Source organism: Meleagris gallopavo, chromosome 16 (assembly GCF_905368555.1).
Source record: "Meleagris gallopavo chromosome 16, MGAL_WU_HG_1.1, whole genome shotgun sequence".
In the NCBI taxonomy this organism is placed as follows: domain Eukaryota; kingdom Metazoa; phylum Chordata; class Aves; order Galliformes; family Phasianidae; genus Meleagris; species Meleagris gallopavo.
Window position 1 is genome coordinate 12,733,862 of NC_139419.1, and position 20,026 is coordinate 12,753,887.

Consider the following 20,026-nt stretch of genomic DNA (forward strand, 5'->3'; position numbering starts at 1 on the left):
CATGGCTTAAGCCTGAGAACAGCTCCCAAGGACACAGCTGAAACACTGTGAGATGCTGCTTTGAGGATCCTTACACTGGTTTCCCAGTTGTAACCTTCTGTCTTAGGCCAACTGCCCTTTGCAGACACAAACCCTTGATGAAGGAAAGGGTACGTTTAGGATAAATAGATTATTTAAGCCACTTTTAAAATTAATTTGAATGTGTTCCCAGAGCAGCTTTTATCCAGCTTTATTAAGGCAAAAAAAAATCTGTTTGGTTATAATAAAGCACAGGGAAATCAAGCACACGATGCTCACTGGAGTGAGACTTCTGGCGCTGCAGTGCATGAGGGCCAGTTCTAATGCAATTATGGAAATAACAGCACTCCACATTACTGTGATTCTCGTTATGGATAAACTGCTCATACTTTGCAGTCACAAGACTGGCAATCCAAGTTTAATTTTCAAGTTTAATGAACATTATTTACCAACTCCTGAACTCATGCTGACGAGCACTTTTCAGAAGGCAGGGTGCTATTAGCTCCTGGCCCACGTGCTCTCCAAAGTCTGCATTTCAAGGTGCCTCCTGGTCCTGCTGCTGAAGGGTCAGAAGTCATTATCGCTTTCCTCCAGAGGCTCTGGTTTCTTTGCTCGGTGGCTGGATTTGCTCGGGGAGATTTCCATGCTGTCATCTTCCACATCCTCCTCCTCATCTTCGTCATCATCCAGGTCAATCTCACTATCCCCCGACTCCTCCTGCAGGAAAGCACACAGCCTTCACCACCACTTCAGCTCTCAGATGTGAGGCATTTTGGGCAGCTCAGAAGCAAAGGACGGTGCTCCTGGCCAGCACTCAGCTGCTCCCTCCCATGCACCCAGTGCAATCACACACCTGAGGGCTATGGGAAGGCCACGTGTCTGCACAGGTGCAGTTCCAGCTTTGGTCTTGTCCCAGGTAGCAGCAGCAGGCTCTTCCAAACCAATGGAAGCCCACAGCTCAGCCCCTCTGGGAGCAGAATGCCCCCATGGCTCCCAGCAGCAGCTCCCACCACTTCACTCAACATGGGCTGCTCCACTCAATTCACAGCAAACACCCTTTCCTGCTTCACAGAGCTGCCAAAAATGAACTTCCTGACTTCTGCTGAATCTGTGATATCAAAAGCCTTGCAGAACTTCAAAGCGATACCTACTGTGAGGCCAAAGAATCAATGCCCAGTGGAAGAAAAATTGCAGGAGAGGAACCCACCTGTGCCTTGGTGATGAGCCCATGCTTGCCTGGCTGTGCTGGGGCAGCTCTCCCCTTGGACAACCAGAGTGGGAAGAACAGGAGAGGCAGAGCAGGAAAAAAAGAAATGAAAAAATAGAAGAACATAAAAGAGAAAAAAAAAAAGTAACCAGAATGGGAGCAGGAGGGAAGGATGCAAAAGATTACAATGAAAATGGGAGAAATTAAGGCTGAACTGTCGAGCTCAGGCAGGTGCCCAGAGAGCTGCTCACCATATGGTAATCCTGTCTGAAACATTCTCGATATGTGGGGCTGTGCTGATGGAGACATAGGAAGGGACTACAAACAGTATGTGGTAAAAAAGGGAAATGGAAAGGGTGGAGAAGTTACAAAGCTGGCAAGGACATGGTCGATGACAGTCAGGCAGTGCTGTAACTGAGGGTGCACTGTCTTTACCTGCAGCACTGACCCTACCCAGAAATGGGTCCAAATGCCAAAGGCATAAAGCACTACCTAGAAGGCAGCGCCCAGCCTCAGCTCGATCCATTCTGGCAGAAGCAAACAGCAGAGCGTGGTCTGTAAGCTCATTTCCTGAGAAAAGGTGAGGATGGACAGAATGAGAGGCAGAGCTGAGAGGATCAACATGGTCCAGCAGTGCAGGGATGACTGAACTCTGAGCACGCCCTCCTCGTTGGCAGGCAGCACTGGCTGGGATGTCTGCTGGATGTCAGACAGAAGGGCTCTGTACGAGCTGTACTGGCTCAAACATGAGCTCACAATCATCACGTTTTTTAAGTGTTTGTACCACTTCTTAACACAGGTTGGGCTGTGCCAGCTGGCATTTTCCCAAACATCAGCTGGGATCAGGATATCCCCACAGATCCTGGCTGTCAGCTTAGATACAGGCACCTTTTTGGGATGGAGAGCTTGTTGTATGGCTGCAAGCCATATCAGAACAGCTGGCTTCAAGGCCAAAGGCTCTGTTTTATCTTCTAGTACAGGTGTAGCCACTTAAGAGTGCCCAGAGGCAAGAAAAGTCAGACATACACCAGAGGCTGAGCATAGCAGTAAGAACAGTGCCTGCTCTACAAACCTAGTTGCCATCTGCTCATCAGGTCAGCTTTACCCAGATGCAAAGCTTTGACACAGCTATATCTGTGAGGCAGGGAGTCCAGAGCTCCAGCTCAGACTTCAGCTCTCATCCCTGTCCCATGCACCCCTGCAGCACTGGTGCTTGAGATGCTGTACATTAGCACAGCTCAGCGAGAGGGTTCCAAAAGGTATGATTTCAGAGTCAATCTGGGGATTCACACCAACACATACAACTCCTGCTACCGATCCCCTCCTATTAATCTGCTCAGCAAAGCAGCATCCCTGTAGCCTGTGTGCCACAACTTACACACTGCAGGCTGAGGTTAAAGCACAGGGCAATGTGCAGAGACCTGAAGAGCAAAAGAACAGTGGAAAAGCGCGTGTGCTGAAGAGGAGAGAGTGGCCAACTGAAGAGAAGAAGGGGAAAAGCGAGCCCATGGCACAGAGAGTGAACAGGCAAGAATCTGTTTCTCCAGCTGAGGAAAGGGCAGGTGTTCTAAAGCATTGTCAGAGGAGCTCTGCAAGCACGTGGGATTGGTTACTTACATCTTCCTCTGTGTCTCCACCCTGCATTGTTCCCACAATCCGGGCACCAGCTCTTCCTGCAGAGCAAAGAGAATCACTATGAAGACCAGAAAATGAAAGATGAAGGTCAGGGTTTCCTTTCAGAGCCCAACCAAATGGCAGCGAGAGGATGAAGTCCCAATGCATGTGAGGCCAGCGTGCCTGCTAACCCAGGAGAAGGTGAAGAGGGTAAGGCTGACAATGTTGTATTGCTAGAGCCACCTTGTGCAGCTGTGACAGTCCTGTAAGCCAAAGCGCAGAGCAGGTTCAAGAGATTCGTATCTTAAGATTTAATACACGTGAGGAACTCCATGGCAATTTTTGACCACTCTTTATACCTTTGGGCAAGGCTCCCAAATCACACAGCTCCATCTATTTGGCTTACTGGAAATTTGGCTAAGAGATTGTATGATTATCATACACAGATATTCCTCATCAGAAGAGCATCCTAGGGTGTGCAAGATTTCAAATTGCTAGCAGAAGGATTTAAGAGACGGAAGTTAGAAAGTGAAGTCAAATAAAACCCAATCGGAAATACAGCAGCAGTTTCTCACTTCAATCAATCAGAACAAAAGAGGGACACTTTCTTGTCTTCAAACCAAAACAACCTGACTGGATGCGCTCCTGGGCAGGCTGCTTGAGCTCATGCTGTTTGAGTAGAGAGGGGTCAGACTAAAGGCTCTCAAAAGGTCCCTGCCAACCCAAATGATTCTGTGAAATGGCATTATCCTCTGCTTTAGCGTATAGAGAACAAAAGCCTGCCTTTTGCCCTGGTAAGCCCTCCTATGCTCAGATCTTTCCTGATATTCCATCAGGGACTGACATCTCAAAGCAATCCTAGGCAATGCCAAGGCAAGCCTCATGAATTTCTTGCTGAGAATACGACGTGCAAGTCTGAAGAGGCAGTTAGTCGTAGGGAATTCTCTGAGAAGGGCTAACGTGCTCAAGCCTTCCTTAAGTACTTTGGGATATATAAAGGCTGTATGAAATGGTGAAGATGCCAGCATGGTTCTCCTTGCCAGGAAGGGAAGCTGGAAGGGATACAGCGGAGCTGTAATGGGGGAATTCCACATGGGGCTGGCTCAGCCTCGCTTCCTGCAGCCATGGCAGTCACTCAGCACTAACTGGATGCCTGTGTAACAACACTGCTGTCACCACTGCATTTCCTCATCCATTTATCACCCCCATCACCAGTTTTCTCCGTGTCAGACAGATACAGATTTTTCACATCTATACAATATATACTTTTTTTTTTTAGCATGGGCACAAAACAACTGTCCAACCTCCTGTGTAGCTCCCCACATTGCCCTCTTTGTAGGTTGATTTGGGTTAGCTGTAGAAAACTGTTACCTACCTCACCCAAAAACACCCCTGCTGTGTCAAGACAGGTAACTTATAGGATCTCATGCCTTTAAATAAGAAGTGGAGCCCTCTGTTTATCCAGCTGCTGACAACACAGGCAGTGGAGATGGAATATATGACGACTCCTGGACAGAGGAGCTCTCTTCAAGCTTTAGAGACATTTGCTCTGATAAATGCTAACCTGTAAGTTCAGAGATAGTTATAGCAAACATCATTAGAGGACAACAAAATAGCTTTTTCCACTCAGCATTCAGGCTGGTCCAAGAGTTTAACTGCTATGCAGAATGCTCACAGCATGAAGTGCTGGACAGGGAATGCTTACCTTAAGGAGAAAGTAGCAGGGAGCTTGTGCAATGTGCTGATAAAACAAAGCAGAGAGAGGTCCTGAATATAAAGAGAACCAGGGCATCACATGAAGAGAGCCACACACTGCTGCCTGAACAGGAGAGAGGACAGATCTCCCACGTCACAAGAAGAGCTGTGACAAAGGTGGGAGCCTTGTTTGAGCTCTGACACCAAACTCCACATCTTTGTGTGTGCGGGAGCACGAAGCAACAGACAGCCACAGTGCAAATCCCTGTGTGCTGGAGAGGAGGCAGGAACAGCAGCATGTCTGCCTGCACCAGGCAGAGCTGGCAGCCACAGGGCTGTCTGGCACTTGAAATGTGCAGTGCTCTGTTTAGCTGGGCTCAGCTTGCTGTGGCATTAGTGCTGCACCGCTCTGGCCAGAGGCTCACGCAGCTTCCAGGCAGGTGAAAGCCTCTTATGTTGGCTTACAGACAATGTGAATTCAGCTGGGACAGGCTGTACAAAGTGATAATTAGGTAAAATGCTCATAATGAACAGACTGTAATTCACTGCACCTTTAGATTCGAATCCAATCACAGTACAACAGCCACTGAGCTATCAAGGATCAGAAGTGAACGTGCATCCACGATTTTAAGCCTTCTGCCACTCTTCCTCTGCATGTGATGCTTACCATCGTACTACCTGGGCAGCTGCCTACAATGGATCCGCAGGACTGGAATGATTTGTCTTTTTACTCAGTGGTGGGTACATGTTAACCCTGTTCTTGACAAGGAACTTAACCTGAGAGGTTTGGAAACCCACCACGAGGGGAAAACAGATTTACAGCTGAAACCTGCCTCTACTTTGGAGATCTGTTTCCCACTCTTAATTCAGATTTCTACTGTGAGCTCCCTTCCCTCTAGCTCCCAACTTCACAAAGAAAATCAGGACAAGTCTTTTACTTGACCTTTCTGATCCATGCACCCTCTGGGAACTGCCCTCCTATGCGTGAATGTAGCCCTCAGCAGCAGGCTCTGATCTCAGCAGCATTTTCCAGGCGTTGCTAAAGTACAGAGATGAGTGAAGCACACTACAGCTGCTGCCCAGGATGAGCATACTTCTATTTCTTACACCCTCCACGAAAAGGAAATCAGCTTGGAAGGGAATCACCTGCCTCAACCCCATTATTTCAGCCCTACAGCCCTTCCTCCTCCTCCTCTAGGCCCAGCGTTGCAGTGGCCATAATAGAGCTGAAAGCATACAGACACACCTCCTCCATCCCAGCGAGCACTTAGCTTTGATGACACAAAGCACACAACCAAAGACATCTCTGCAGGGAGATGATGATGATGATGGTATGATGGCAGTGACTTCTACTTCAAGTTAAGACAAATTCATTTCCACGAATTCCAAAGTGAAGTCCCTTTTCAGTGGTGCCCAAAACACCTGGCTGTTCCCCTTTCTTCAGCTGCACGAGCCTGTCCAGCAGCTGCCATGTGAGCAAACAAATACTTTGCAGACCCTTACCTGGATGATAGGAACTACAGAGATCTGCACAGAAATGCATTAAGATCAGAAGAGCTGCTACGTTGGTGTTCTTCCTTCCCAGATGAGTTTCCTCAGAGCACTGCAGTCAGATCCCCCGGCTCCTGAAACACTTACAGTGCTGACAGTTCTCCCTCCTCTTTGATCTCACGAAGCCCCAGTAAGAGTCAAATCACACTTTGTGATGTTCCCAAGGACAGAATTTGTTGAGATCCTCATCGCTGCTCCTGAACACACTGACTGGGGGGAACAGTGAAAGAGGAAACCGCATCCTGCACCAAGCTGCATGCAAGGAAGAGGCAGCTCTGCATGTATGGAAGGAGCTGAGAGATGAGGGCTGGGATCACACATGTCAACAATACCTGGACAATTGCAGTGGGCCACAGCATACTTTTCCCCAACAGAATTCCTTTCCACTAAAGCCAAGAACACAACACATTGAGAAAACCTGCAGAACTGTTGACCATCTCTTGTTTGTAAAGATAAATGCACTTGTACATTGATCTTGGACTTAAAACTGTAATTTCCTTTAGGAACTGAGAGAAGGAAAGAAATACAACTAAGATTTAATGTATATTTTTTTAAAAAGTGACACCCACAGGAACTGAATGTGGAAAGGCATCAAGGAAGGAGCAGGCAGCTCTTGCACATTTGTAACTGAAACCCTCAGTTCTCCTTCACACCAACAGCATGCCCCTAGCTTCTGTGCACTGGAGGAGGTTGGAGAGAAGTAAGGAGCTCTAGAAATTTAGCAGCAGAAGCCTGAACATAGTTATGAGCTGGGGAGAGAACTGCCACAAGAGAAGTCTGACCACTGAGAACAGATCAGGACTTCGTGTGTTGAGGAGGGATTTGGAGCAGGACTGTGCAGACTCTCCAGGGAGGACTTCTTGCTGCTTTGCAAAAGTTCCCATTCCCTCTGAAAATGTGAGGGCTAATTCACCCCCTGTGGCCTTTCCCCAGCACACAGTCTATCTTTGGCTCTAGCCCTCTGTCTGCAGCCAGCTCCTACTTAATCATCACCAAGAGAAGCTTAAGAAGTAGGACAGGGAAGCTAAGTACCATCATCATCTCAAAACACTGACTGTGCCATAAAAGCAGCATGCTTCAGATGTGCTGCTCTGCACACATTGCCTGAGATCCATCTCTCCAGGCCTGGAAAACCCCACAGGCACAGAGCAGCTGGCAACAGCAAGCCAGCCCATGTCCATGGAGCCACTCTCCCTGCCCATCCCCAGATGCATCTCTGTTTCAATTACTGTCTATTTGCTTCCACCCTCTTCAGTTAGGTGCACCTGGCTTTCTTAAAAAATAAAAAATCCTCTCTTCTCATCTGCTCTTGACACATTTGTTTTCACTGCATTAGACAGTGCAGATTTTCACAGGCTTTTATCCATTCACTTGCAAGCAGTCTCGCTAATAATCTGCCTGCAGCTCTTCATTATCACACTGATCCTCTGGTCACTTCTGTGAAGGTAAGAGGCTCTCCCTGTTTGTGGGCAGATTATTTGCAGAGCAACATTCAGCATTTGATAAAGCAGTTTTCTTTCAAGAAAGACCAAAGAGAGCTGAAGCTCTCAGAAACAGAATGGTCTCCATAGCCCTAACATGACAATGCTGCTCCTCAGTACTGAAGCAACAAAAGGAGACAGGAGCTATAACATTTGGATGACTGATATGTGGGAGCTGAAGACCATGGCAGCATGGAGGATACTACAGATAGGCACAGCACTAATCCCTTCTCTTCCATTCAATAACATTTCCAGTGCCTACCTTCTTCCAAGCTCAGTGTGTGTGCCAGTGCTGTCTCTGGCTCGTGGTGCCACACTGTGCTCCAGACCTCCAGATGAATGAGACTGAAAAGATGGATCTGCATATATCATTGCAACATCACTGTAAAATCCACTTTAATTCAAGGATAGATTCTTAGAAAGACCCGGAATGGTAGTTTCTACATCCCCAGGATGAGGCTTTGCATTTGTCTCCCAGACACCTGTACCATCTGCATGTGAACAACCATGCTGCTCTAAAGCACTGGCCTATGGCTTGCTTCAGGGGATAGGCTTGTCTGCATTGCAGATGGTTAAGATCTTGCAACACTGCAAGATCTCCTTTTTCCCTGGCTCCCTGACAAAACAGAGCCTTATTCCAAACACCAGCACTAACTCACAGTTTGACCTCAGAAGCTCAAGCATCTGCAATTTTGTTTGTGTTACAGCCTCACTTATCTACAGCCAGAGAGAATAAACGTAGATGTGAATTTTTATTTACATTTACAATACTCCAATTAAAAGATGCAGATGATAAATCAACACACTCTCACTTATTAAAGCAAATGATTAGCAACACATGGATTTATTCAGGAAGTCACATCAAGGAGACTTGCCTGTAACTGTGTATCAGGTTGGATATTAGGAAGCATTTCTCTGAAAGAGTGGTGGGGCATTGGCACTGCTGCCCAGGGGTGGGGGAGTCACCTGGAGGTGCTGAAGAACCGTGGGGATGTGGCACTGAGGACGTGGGCAGTGGGCACAGCAGGGTGTGTTGATGGCTGGATGTGATGATCTTTGTGGTCTTCTCCAACCTTAACCATTCTGGTTGTATGAAAACAGGCTGTCCAGCACCTACCACTTTGGTGGCTGTACTGGTGAATCAGTGTAAAAATTTAAATTCTGTGGAGACAAAGGCTCCATAACCCATTTCAACTCCCTTCCTAACCAGTCTATTCCTCTTTGTACATGGGAAATAAAGATTTGATTTTCTCTGTGTACCACAAGAGCTGGCAGCCTGTCACGTCTCCTCCAGCTCATGCTCTTTTCTGCTCCATGGGAGACTAAATCCTATACCTTCAAGTCTTTTAATTGGCAAAAGAATAAAACCAGGAGCGATACTGTCAAAGCTGCATTTTAGTTGGCATTTGACTGCATTTAGACAGTCCTGCTGAAAGGACTTGAGAGAGAAACTACGTTGATTTTTCCTCAATTATACCAAGTGGCCTAATAAGAGTGATTATCTCTCCCTATGAATCTTGCTCCTCTAATGGTGAAACACATTGGAATATCTGCCCTCTTATTACAGAGGGAGGAAATCTTCTCTTAGAGTACTAATAACCTGTTAATTAGAGATGTAAAACTGAATCACATCGCAGGAACTGACCACAGCAGTCTGTTTCTTCCCAGCAAGAGAACAAAGAAAATGATACTTCTGAGCTGTATAACAAGACAATCCTTCAAAAGAAAGTGAATCTCGAGTTTAAGCGAAGAGAAAAAGTGGTAATTAATAAAAATAGTGTTCTTATTATGCTGCCTTAAATGCATTTTAAATGCAAACTACCTGTGCTGAAGGACTCGTACAGACTCTGTTTAACGACAAATGGCCAGCAAATGTTCAGGCTCAATTTGCCAAAGAAGCTGAAGCACCTTGACGTTAATCTCAGCTCCTGACATTGACTCCAGCACTTCAGTTTATGAGGGTCACAGTCAAACACAGCACCTCACTGCTGAGGAAGGACCAGAAGGGCCCATTTACACAGAAAGAGGCAAATGGGAGCCTGTACCCAAGGCTGGAGCTGCTTGTCTGGATCAGGCTGGTGCTCTGGAAGGAAAGCTTTGGCTCACCAAGGCAGAAATAATGCTTTCCCTAAGTCTAACTATGTTTGCATCCACCTCTGCCAGTACAGACTGTGCTGGAGCACAGTAGGACTGGAATGCAGTGAGTAAGAATGACAGAATGCAGCCTTTCTCCTCCTGGGTGAACTGTGCAAAAGGCATCTCAGAAGCCATCAGAACACATCTGGAGTTGGTTCATAGAACGTGAGAGGCAAAAAGAGGACCAAGCCAAGGGAGACTTCCAAATTACACAAAGATACTGTGAGCAAAAATCAGCATGGCCACCAAGCAGTCAGCAAGCTGCAAATTGAGAACATGCAAAAGCCAGAGGATAATCACGTGGCAGAAGCAGTTTATAGAAGATCAGGAATAGACCCACAGAAGCTGCAGCCAGTAACTGGATGCTCTGTTGGGATGCCGCTCAGATGAGGCATCACAGGCAGCTACAGCCAGCCCTCAAAACAGTGTACAGACTTTTCTCTGAGTAACTGTAAAAGTTGTTCACCAATAGAGGGCTTCTGGCACTTTTTCAAGAATTTTCAATTGTTACGAAAAGCAGAAATGTGGATAAAAGTGCTTGAATTGTATCAATTTGATAACTTCAGCTTCCTGCTCTGGTCTCAATAAGAAAGAGGAGAGCAGAAAGCACATCTGCAGCCTATCCAAATAGCAAGTTCTAGCAGAAGTAGTGGTACATGAAATTACCCACACTGGCACTTCATCCAGAGCCCAGAGAGGCTTTTGCTGATGCTCAGAACCATTCACAGCCAACAAGAACACTGCTGAGAAATAACTCTATTTTCTGGTTTCACTTTTTCCCATATAAGTGTAAGACAGACCCCCAGTCTGTTATTTTTCTGAGTTGCTCCTGATCTGGGCTCCGTGGGAATCAGCAGCCAGAGGCTGAAGTTCCACTCTGCGTAATAGCAACAGAAGTCAGATGTCCTTCCCTGGCAGAAGTAACCCAGGTGTGCTGTGCCCACGGCTGTCAGTGCAGGAGGCTTTGCAGACTCACTAAAGGTCTCATTTTGAAGATGACCCTACCATAGATAATGTCTACACCTAGAGGGAAATGAATACTTCGCCGTGAGAAATCATAATACCTTGCTAAGGCTTTGTACAAAGCTACTTCTGAACCTGGAAGGCAATACCAAGGAAGGATTGTTCTCCCTTTTTTTTTTTTCTCTTCCTTCAGTAAAGCCTCCTTAATTTGCTCCCTGAAAGTACTATATTTTCTCCACACGACACTGACCACTTACAGCATGCAAAAACAGAGCAGTGCCAATGCCCTTGAATGATAACTGTCTTTTATATTTAAGGTTACTTAGATACTTTGAGCAAGTCCTTTAGAATAAAGGCAGGGAAGGAGAGGAGGAAGTACCTGGCACTAGCATCTCCAAGGCCACGTGCTGCTTCCCGAGCTGCCTGTCCTCCACTTCACTGTCAGAGCCTTCATCCTCCTGAATCTCCACGTCAGAATCATCATTATCTGGTTAAAACAAAAGCAGGATACACATCATTCAAACCAATCCACAACAGCCCAGAATTGCAGTTGCATACAAGAGATGCTAGCACTCTCTTTGTTCAGCCCACGATTAATTCAGAACACAGCTCTGCTGACACATGCAGGGGAACAGCCAGCTTCCACACCCTCACTAAGGAAGATATCTTCATACAGAAGTGCCAAAGAAGTTGAGATGAACAGAGTGTACAATACTAACAGCTGTCTTGAGACCATCCTCAGATCATGCCAGAAGCAATGTTCTCAATACGCTCTCAGAGTATGAACCATGCATACAGTCAGGAGGAGATATTTCAGAAACTGAGTTCAAAATGAAAGTCTTCTAAAAGCTTTTGGAAAGCGTGAACTTACTAATACATCTCCTGTTCTTCCAGCCTGCCATTAGTGATACCAAAAAGGTCTCCTTAGACTCTGCCTTTCACTTAATCATAGGTTAGAAACACAGAGGGGCGATGCTCCAGCAAGAAGTGCTCTGCAATGCCTCAGGGGATCGGTGGTGCTGTGACAAAGCCAGCAGGACTGGGTGTGAAGTCAGCACTCCAAGAGTTGCTCATTGTTTACAGAAAGCAAATCTTTCCTAAGTACACTTAATTACACACGGCTGAGCTGAAAATGGAAATAACTAATTATGATTAGCGATGGGTTGGCACATCCTTGCAACACTTAATTATCAGGCAATATACAAATATCATACATTTTTCCATATTTTTTTTCACTGCAATATTAAGTTAATGACAAAATATAGCAGCAAGGGATATATTTGATATCCTGGAAAGATTTCAAGGCTCCAACAGCATTAGCTACAATTTCTGTATGCATTGCACTTTCTTCTTTGGCAGGTGACCGAATCACTGTGTGACCTGAATGCTGCTTCTGTTTGCTGGTATTCAGGAAAGCCAGGTTTTGTTCAGGCAACCCCCTTGGGAAGACCCATGCGTGGCCTACATAAAGGATTCAGAGCCACGTCCCGTGCAGACCTCCATCAGCACTGTGACTGACATGCCCTCCCTTCTTTTGGGCTTATAGATTATATCACATGTGCTCCTCCTGTTTCTCAGCCCTACCACCCAGAGCTGAGGATGCTGCCTGCGGCCCTATGAGTGCTGTGCCCATTGCAGAGCACACCATGCACGTCCCATTAGCACTTCCTCCTTCTCACCTGGCTCTCCCAAGCTGCCAGCTGAGTGTGTACTAATGGAGCTGCTGCTTTCTGGCAGCAACTGAAGTGACAATGCAGTGAGCACCCTCTGGGGACAGGACCTGGAGCCCTGCAGAGGCACCGTGATGCCATTCTGCACTGGGTGAGGCACAGCTCTACCAACCCAGGCCTTTGATTTTCCACTGTGCTTTTTAGGAAACTGATTTTTTAACCATTTATGGCAACAGGCTCTCAGAGAAAACACGCAAAACATGCTTTCCTTCAGACAAGGGTAAGGTGACAAGGACAGGAATGGATCTGCCATCATCCCTTTGCCATATGCATAGGAATTCTCTCCCAGCTCAGCTTGCAAAAAGGAAGCTCTGCTCATCATGTAATTCCTCACAGTGCCTTTCCATTGGAAAGCGGGCCCAGCAGAGAGATCCCACCGTGAGCAGTGCTTTGAGATAGAAGTGGTACCTACTGCAAAGAGAGAATCAAGGGCCAGAGGGCCTCAAGCTGCTGCTTTATGAAAGGAAATGCCTTCAGCACAGCTTTTTTTCCCACATCCAATCTTTCCTTCTTTCACTCATTTTCTCTGCCCCTCTGAAGCCCCTTTCTTACCCTATTGCTTTTATCCTTTTCCCCCACTGCCTTGGATGCTTTAACTCCCCTCAGCCAGCGATCCAGCTGCAGCTCTCTGCGTTCAGCTCGTGTTTAGGAAGCAGAGGACTGCGGGCAGCCCCCAGAAGCACACCGGTGCCCCAGTTCCAGCTCTCAGCTCTCCCAGTGTGCCTACCAGGTCAAATCAACGCCTGCTTTCACCTACATGCTTTGCAAATCCTTCATTACTTCGCAGTAAAAATGAAGAGAAGGGTCATCAGGTGAATTATCAGCACGTAAATGCAGTGCACCATTTTTGCAGCTGTGCTGGGACTTGGAAACAAATCTTGTTATGGAGCTTAAGAGTTGGGGCTCCCTGAGCAGCCTTGAACTGTGCAGCACAGAGCATAACATGGAGCTTCACCGTGCTGCTATAGCGAAGGTGGGCTGCAGGAACAGAGAAGCCAGACTGCAAAGGCAAATCCAGCAACAGCCTGTGACCCTGAGCCTCCTCTGCCCACACCTGGACAGAAGTGAGAACTTCTCACTTGCAATAAAACCAATGCATTGCTCTAACCTGCTGCTTTGTGACAGTTGGCTCCGGGTCCCACCACCCAGTCCAGCTCTGCCTGGGGTGCAGCAGGGCACAACGGCACCAGGCCCAACCACCAGGGACACAGAAGCAGAGAACATAACTAAAAATGTATTTAAATATACAGGATGTAAACAAGCTGTGTCCAGGCTTCCTAGTGGGCTGAAACAGCAGGTTGGTCCAATGCTCTGAGTGACCTGTCCTACATACAGCAGTATAGGATTCCCTCACCCCATAGTCCTCATTGTATTTGCCCAGTATGTTCTGTTTGCACCAAAATATTCTTGAGTCCAAAAAAAAAAAAAAAAAAAAAAAAAAGGAAAAAAGAAAGAAAGAAAAAAGTGACATTTCACTTATTTCACTTACAGGAAAAAACAACCTGTTGCTTCAGGAGGGGTGACATCCCCTGTGCAATAAAAAGGAAGACAAGGAATGTTCCTCATGGAGAAAACACAGATTTTTCAGCAGCAGTATAAAGACAGAGGATAATAAAGCACACGACTTGCAGTCCCACATACTAGTACACGAGGTACAGAACACATTCTAAGGTAGCTGGATTATGAGATTTGCATGGCTGTATGTGAAGATTATTTGACTTTCAGCAATAAGGTGTAACTCAGCAATCCACGTGCCCGAATTCAGGCCAATGCTGGCAGCTTACTAGAGCTTAAGCTTGGTGCTTTAACAAGCTCCTGTGTTTTGCTAAGAAAAGATAATCCAAACAAACGCCCCACAAACTGCATTTGGCCCAGTTCCCCACTGCAGGGACTTCTCTACTGCACAGAGAACATTGGTAAAATACCTGACTACCTAAGAGAGAACACACTGCGATCTTAAACTCTTGCCTTAGATTTCAGTATTTTCACATCATAAAGGTGGCTTTTGGTCAACTAAATTTCATAGAACCACAGAATGGTTTGGGTTGGAAGGGACCTTTACGATCATTTAGCTCCAACCCCTGGTGTAGGCAGGGACACCTCCCTCTGCACCAGGCTATTTGCTTCAGTCGAACAGAAAGCACATCCTGTCACGGCTGAGAGGCACAGATCTCAGAAGATGCCCTCTGTTTCAAAGCACACCTAGCGTGTTCAGAACAACCCACGGCAGATACACGGACTGATCATGAGAGTTTTAAATGTGGGGTAATATGCAGAGTCATTTGATCACTAAGGAAATACATTCAATAAATAATATGAAGTTTTAGATCGGGGGAAAGAAAAGGAAGAAAAAAAAAAAGAAATGGATTGAGGCTTTACTGTGATCAAAAGAGGAGTGATGTGCAGTTCCCACCTGAACACTTCAGTTCACCAAAGCCACATTCACATCTCACCGTACCCAGAGAAGTCAGTTGTGACTGCCAGCCTGAACACACACATCTCTGCAGTTCAAGTAGAAAATGTAATGCTATGATGTGATGGAAAGCACAGCAGTGACAGTGGGATAGCAAAGTTCATGGCTGCAACAAATGAGGATAAGCTGAAATGCAGCATCTGTGAGCACAGAAACAAAGAAAATAATCTGGTTACCTTTGAGAGGCCTCAGGTAGGCAAGGATCTCCAACAAAATACCCTCACCTCCACTGCCAGCCATTAAATGAGGTCTGAGAAGGGGTGGATCCTGGCTCCAGCCCTTCCAGTCACTCAGTGCATTGCATGCACCTGAGCTCCCCTGGGCTGGCCCTGCCTTCCCACAGGTGCTCAATCCTGCCTTAAGTCCTGACTTAGCATTTCTGCTACAGAAAGCAATGCTTTGATATGCACATTTCAGTAGGGAACTTCTTTTGTCCTGAGCACAAAATGCTCATCTCTGAGAAGTCACCTTGCTGACAGCAGGTACTGATTGAGGTCCTCCTGCCAACTTCAGCAGTAAGGGTGCACGTTCAGACCTTAAGGCATGAAATTGAGCACAAATCCCAACAAATAGCCAGCAGTGGGATGCACAGTTAGCTCCCAGTGCCCTTTCTTACCTATTATTTTAAAATGGCTTATTGCTACTGAGCCCAATCTCACATTTTAAACAGCACAGATAGCTATACCAGTGCCAAAGGGAGCAATAGGTCTCTGTCACCTGAAATCACTGAACACAATCCCCCATTCAACATAAAATCATTGAAAACAATTCCCATTCAATCTGGGATTTGGGGCCTTGCACAGGAACAAGGAGCTAAGATCATTTTTGACCAGTTTTACAGAGGGGTCACATTCAGTCACTGTAACAGTTTCTAACAGTCTCAAAGGCCAAGAACCCACCAGAACACCATTAAATTAGAACGTGAATTTGCAATTATTTTATGAGCAAGAGGCAAGATAGCTATGGACCAATTGCAGTCTTCTCTTAGGAGATGTATGGTTTTAGCACCCAGCAACTCACTGCTCTGCTGCAGGGTGACAAGCACTCCACGTTCAGCAGCCATCAGATTTCAAGGCATCACTTCTGGAGTGGAAAGACTACAAGGGATTCAGTGCATCACCACACTGCAACAGTGCCATGTGGTCTGCTACCCAAAGCCTAGCATCTATTTGCTCCGTTCCACTGAGTAAGATGACAGGATCCAGGCACATGTTGCTTGTTTGTCAAAAAAGAGTTTGCTTGGCAAGTAGAACAGGGAAGAAAACACACTGGAACAGGTTGCCCAAGGAGGCTGTGGATGCCCCATCCCTGCAGGCATTCAAGGCCAGGCTGGATGTGGCTCTGGACAGCTTGGGCTGCTGGTTGGCGACCTGCACACAGCAGGGAGTTGGAAGTGGATGAGCATTGTGCTCCTTTGCAACCCAGGCCATTCTATGATTCTATGATTAGTATGAAATGTATTTCAGCCTAGAACAAGGTTCACTTGTTACTTTTTGCTCAGCAAACATTGGGGTTTTTTCAGCCTTGGGTGAACATGAAGGAAGTATACTGACTATGTGCTGCAGCCTGCAACCTTCCTGGTCCCTCTCCCCTCACATCACACCATTAGCACAGCAACACTTCACATCTCTACACCTGACAGTAGCTCTACCAACAGTTTTTGCACTGTCTCATCTATTCCCAGAGTCCCTGCCCTCCAGCCATGGTGACAGCAGGCCCCAAGGCTCAGGCATTGGCAAAGCACATTGCTGTATTGCTGCATCTGCTTTATTGCACAGATTTCCATCAGCAAATGCTGCTCAAAGCTGCATCTGTATCTGGAGTTCAGCATCTCTACATAAGCTTTTTTCCATGTAACTTAGTGCTTTTCTCTATTTTTTTAGTTCAGTGGTTTTACAAAGATGCCCTGTGACAAATGAAAGACAATTTACCATGCGTGCTAAAAAAGCAGAAAAAAAGAGATTGTCCTGTAACCACTGCTGCAATCTTATTCAGTACCCCAACACGTCCATAGCCCTTCTATATCTCTGACACAACTCAGCCTACCTTGCACAGTTCTTCCTTAAAATAAATACCATGCAGGTTTCTCTGGTGTTAGCTGAGGCTGAATGTAAGCTGAGGGCTGCCCAGAAATCCTGCAACTTGTTCCGCAGAGGAAGGCTGTTAATTTGCAGCCCTTCTTGCCAAATTAGCAGCAGATAAGGTCAAAGGATTCAGACAGTAAGAGGACTGTATTGATTACAGAGGTATGCAAAGGTAAGGGTGCTTACAGGGACAGAATGAACACTGACTTTTATCAGTTAATGGTAATAAATTTATCACCAGACTCCAGCCTACGCTGTTCGAAGGGCCTCATTAAGTGCTTTGCAGCTCTCAAGGGCAAAGTGTAATGAGACGTGGAGAACCTTCCCTTTCCCTCTGTGCAGGAGAAGAAGGCACGTGCCCAAAAAGTCTCACCGCATAGATGCACTAAGGTAGAAGTACCTCTGTTGTGCTTTACACCACTCCCCACACTGCACCTGCTGCTCACAGCACTCACTGATAAAATCACTGACTCCTGGGAGCCTCGACTGTAGCAACTCCAGCCCATGCAGTGCTCTCTATTTCAGTGCAAATGTCCTCAGCAGCCTCTGAGGCACCAGAGATGCTGCACTCATTCTGCTGCTGTTTCTCTCCTTCCTCTCCTGTAAAATACTTTGTTTTTCTTGCGACGAGGAGCTCAGGGTTCACTTCACTGAGATGGCACTGTGCCATTTAGGGTACTTACCTTTGCATGGTTTTCTCCAAGCAAATCTCTTGGTTTTAAATCCTATACAGGACATTACTTGAACAGTGAGGAGAGTGGGGTTGGCCTCAGAGGAAGGCACGATTTGGTACCTGATGCTTTTATGTTAGCTAATGGTGATCTCAGCCAGTTTTACAGCATTCAATAAATTAACCTTACAACACCCAGCAATGAAGCTGCATTCCAGGTTCACGACTGGGAAAACAGCCAAATGCAAGGCCCCACTTACACCCCTGCAGCTCCACAGGTAAAAGCAGGCTGCAGCTTGGGAAGATGACGACTTACCAAGGTGATGGGACAACAAATAAATGAGTCTGCATTGAAAACCAGGATCCTGTTGCTCCTATCATTGGAATAAACATTGGTTTTGTCCATACAGTACTTAAGTATGTATTAAGGCAATATTGGTTTAGATCATTAAAAGTTATAAATATGTTCTTAGGTACAGTCAGATAACTTGCTGAAAGATAAGGTTTGTATTATTTCAGAGATAAAAAATGACCAAAGAGTTTTCCAAGTGAAAATCCATTGACAAGGAAAAAGATTGGGAAAAGTTCACAATGTTCACACTGCTAATTATTGATGATAAATGTTCTTCCCTCTTGAACTTGGAAACCATCCCATAGCAGGACCTGGCTTTTTTCATTCAGGTAGATCCTTGAAACAACTCCACATTCTTGCAGTTTATATTATGAACCCTCTGTTTCAAACAAAACCTCTCTTTTTACTGCACTGACATAAGGAGATGAGATGAAAGATGGCCAGAGATGAACAAATTTCCTCTTCCACAAGCACGCTCAGAAAACATCTGTCCACAAACAAATTACAAAGCATAATTCTGATGTCCTTACCCTGTTTTAGCATAAGCTCTCTCTCTGATTCTGAGAATCAACCCTCCTCTTATTTTTTTCACTACTACATAAAAATGCACATGCTGCAATTTTCAATTCACAGGGGTAATTAATGGTGAAGTTCTGCTGATGCTTGACTCAGAAGAAGCAAAATCTGGTTTGTTAGCTCTCTGCAAAATCTCAGGAGGTTATTATTCCCTTCTGTTCTTCAGCTAGAATTCTAATTAATTAAAAGTAAGATTAGACAAAAAGGAAAACCTCAGATTTTAATTGCATTCACAATTTGCAGGTACACTAAAACCAAAGAAACGCGAGCAGGCAGATGTGGCTCACACTTGGACGATTTGTAAAGGCAAAGAGAATTTCAAGCAGTTTTTTCACCTGTGAACATTATGTTCTGATAGATACATCACAAAGAATTACTCCAAACGCAGCCAGCTCCACATCTAAGGTGGCAGAGGAACTTACACTCTGGTTTTGCAGGGCACACCAGCACGTGTTAACCACAGGGCAGCCAGGCAGTCCCACAGAGCAATGAGACTGCCTGCCAACACGAGCATCTCAATGGGCAGAATCCTCTAACCAAGGCTGTTAGCAAACCAATGCTTCTTCATTAGTTCTACCGTGCTGGCCTTCATCCACAGCCTGCAGGGGCTCAGAGGATAGTAAGTAATAAAATGGAGCCTCTGCCTGCCCTCTGCAATTGCATAGCATGTGTAGAGAGGGACTGCTCCCACCTCTCAGCACGGCAGGCAGCACTTGCAAGGTGCAGCATCTACAGCACTACAAAAAAGTCAGGTTCCCTATTTCATGGATGTCCTTTTATAGTTACTATCACTCCACTTTTTCTAATACACCCGCTGACTCTGTCATCTACGCCATGTCCCCATGCTTCAGGCTTGTTTGGGCATATTTATACATCAAGTACTCAGCACATAATTTTTCTGCCTAGGGAAGAAATCCCACTTACTTCCACTCTTAAGCAGGCGTTGTTCCTCCTCCTTCAGCCTGTTCTGCATCAGACGCAGCATGTTTGCTGCTTCCTGTAACAGGTGAGAAAAACTGAATTAGAAAAGCTGCCCCATCGTCCAGTCAAGTAGCTAATTGGATGGCTCTACAGCAGCACTTAAGGGTTCTCACAGGCAAAATGAAACAAGAAAATTTCATCATCGAAAATATTTTATGGACAAAAGACCTTAGGTGAAGTTTGGGAACTCCTACTTACTTTGCCCACGAGGTCAGCACATACCAACAAACAGTGCACTGAAAATCATCCACACGTTCCAACCAGGTGAAACTTCTCTTATCACACTGAAAATGAGTTCACTCATCTTCATCCCAAAGAACATCACAACCATTACAGAACAAAGGGGACTCTCTTTGCAAAGTGACCTTCGGTAGATTTTTTCAGCCAATATGCCAATAGGCACCAGAAGTGGTTTGTGAAATGACTGCAGCTTTCTCATGCATAAACCATAATGGAATCAATTCACCCGTTCCCACGTATGAAAACAAAATGGGA

General features: G+C 45.9%; 1 protein-coding gene across 5 annotated transcripts in view; it reads right to left on the bottom strand.

Moving 5' to 3' along the window:
- Positions 1-213: 213 nt before the first annotated feature.
- Positions 214-20,026, bottom strand: part of IFT38 (intraflagellar transport 38) — a 56,144-nt gene continuing 36,331 nt past the window's right edge. For 2 of the 5 annotated variants that reach the window (XM_085237453.1, XM_085237452.1), the window contains exons 9-13: positions 19,475-19,547; positions 11,045-11,152; positions 2,843-2,898; positions 1,226-1,279; positions 214-735 (exon numbers count right to left, since the gene is read on the bottom strand). In XM_085237453.1, coding sequence (XP_085093579.1) covers positions 586-735; positions 1,226-1,279; positions 2,843-2,898; positions 11,045-11,152; positions 19,475-19,547 — 441 coding nt within the window. In that variant the 3' untranslated portion in view covers positions 214-585. The remainder of the gene's footprint in view (positions 736-1,225; positions 1,280-2,842; positions 2,899-11,044; positions 11,153-19,474; positions 19,548-20,026) is intronic. The other 3 variants (XM_019620683.3, XM_085237454.1, XM_019620682.3) reach the window with 2 other exon arrangements.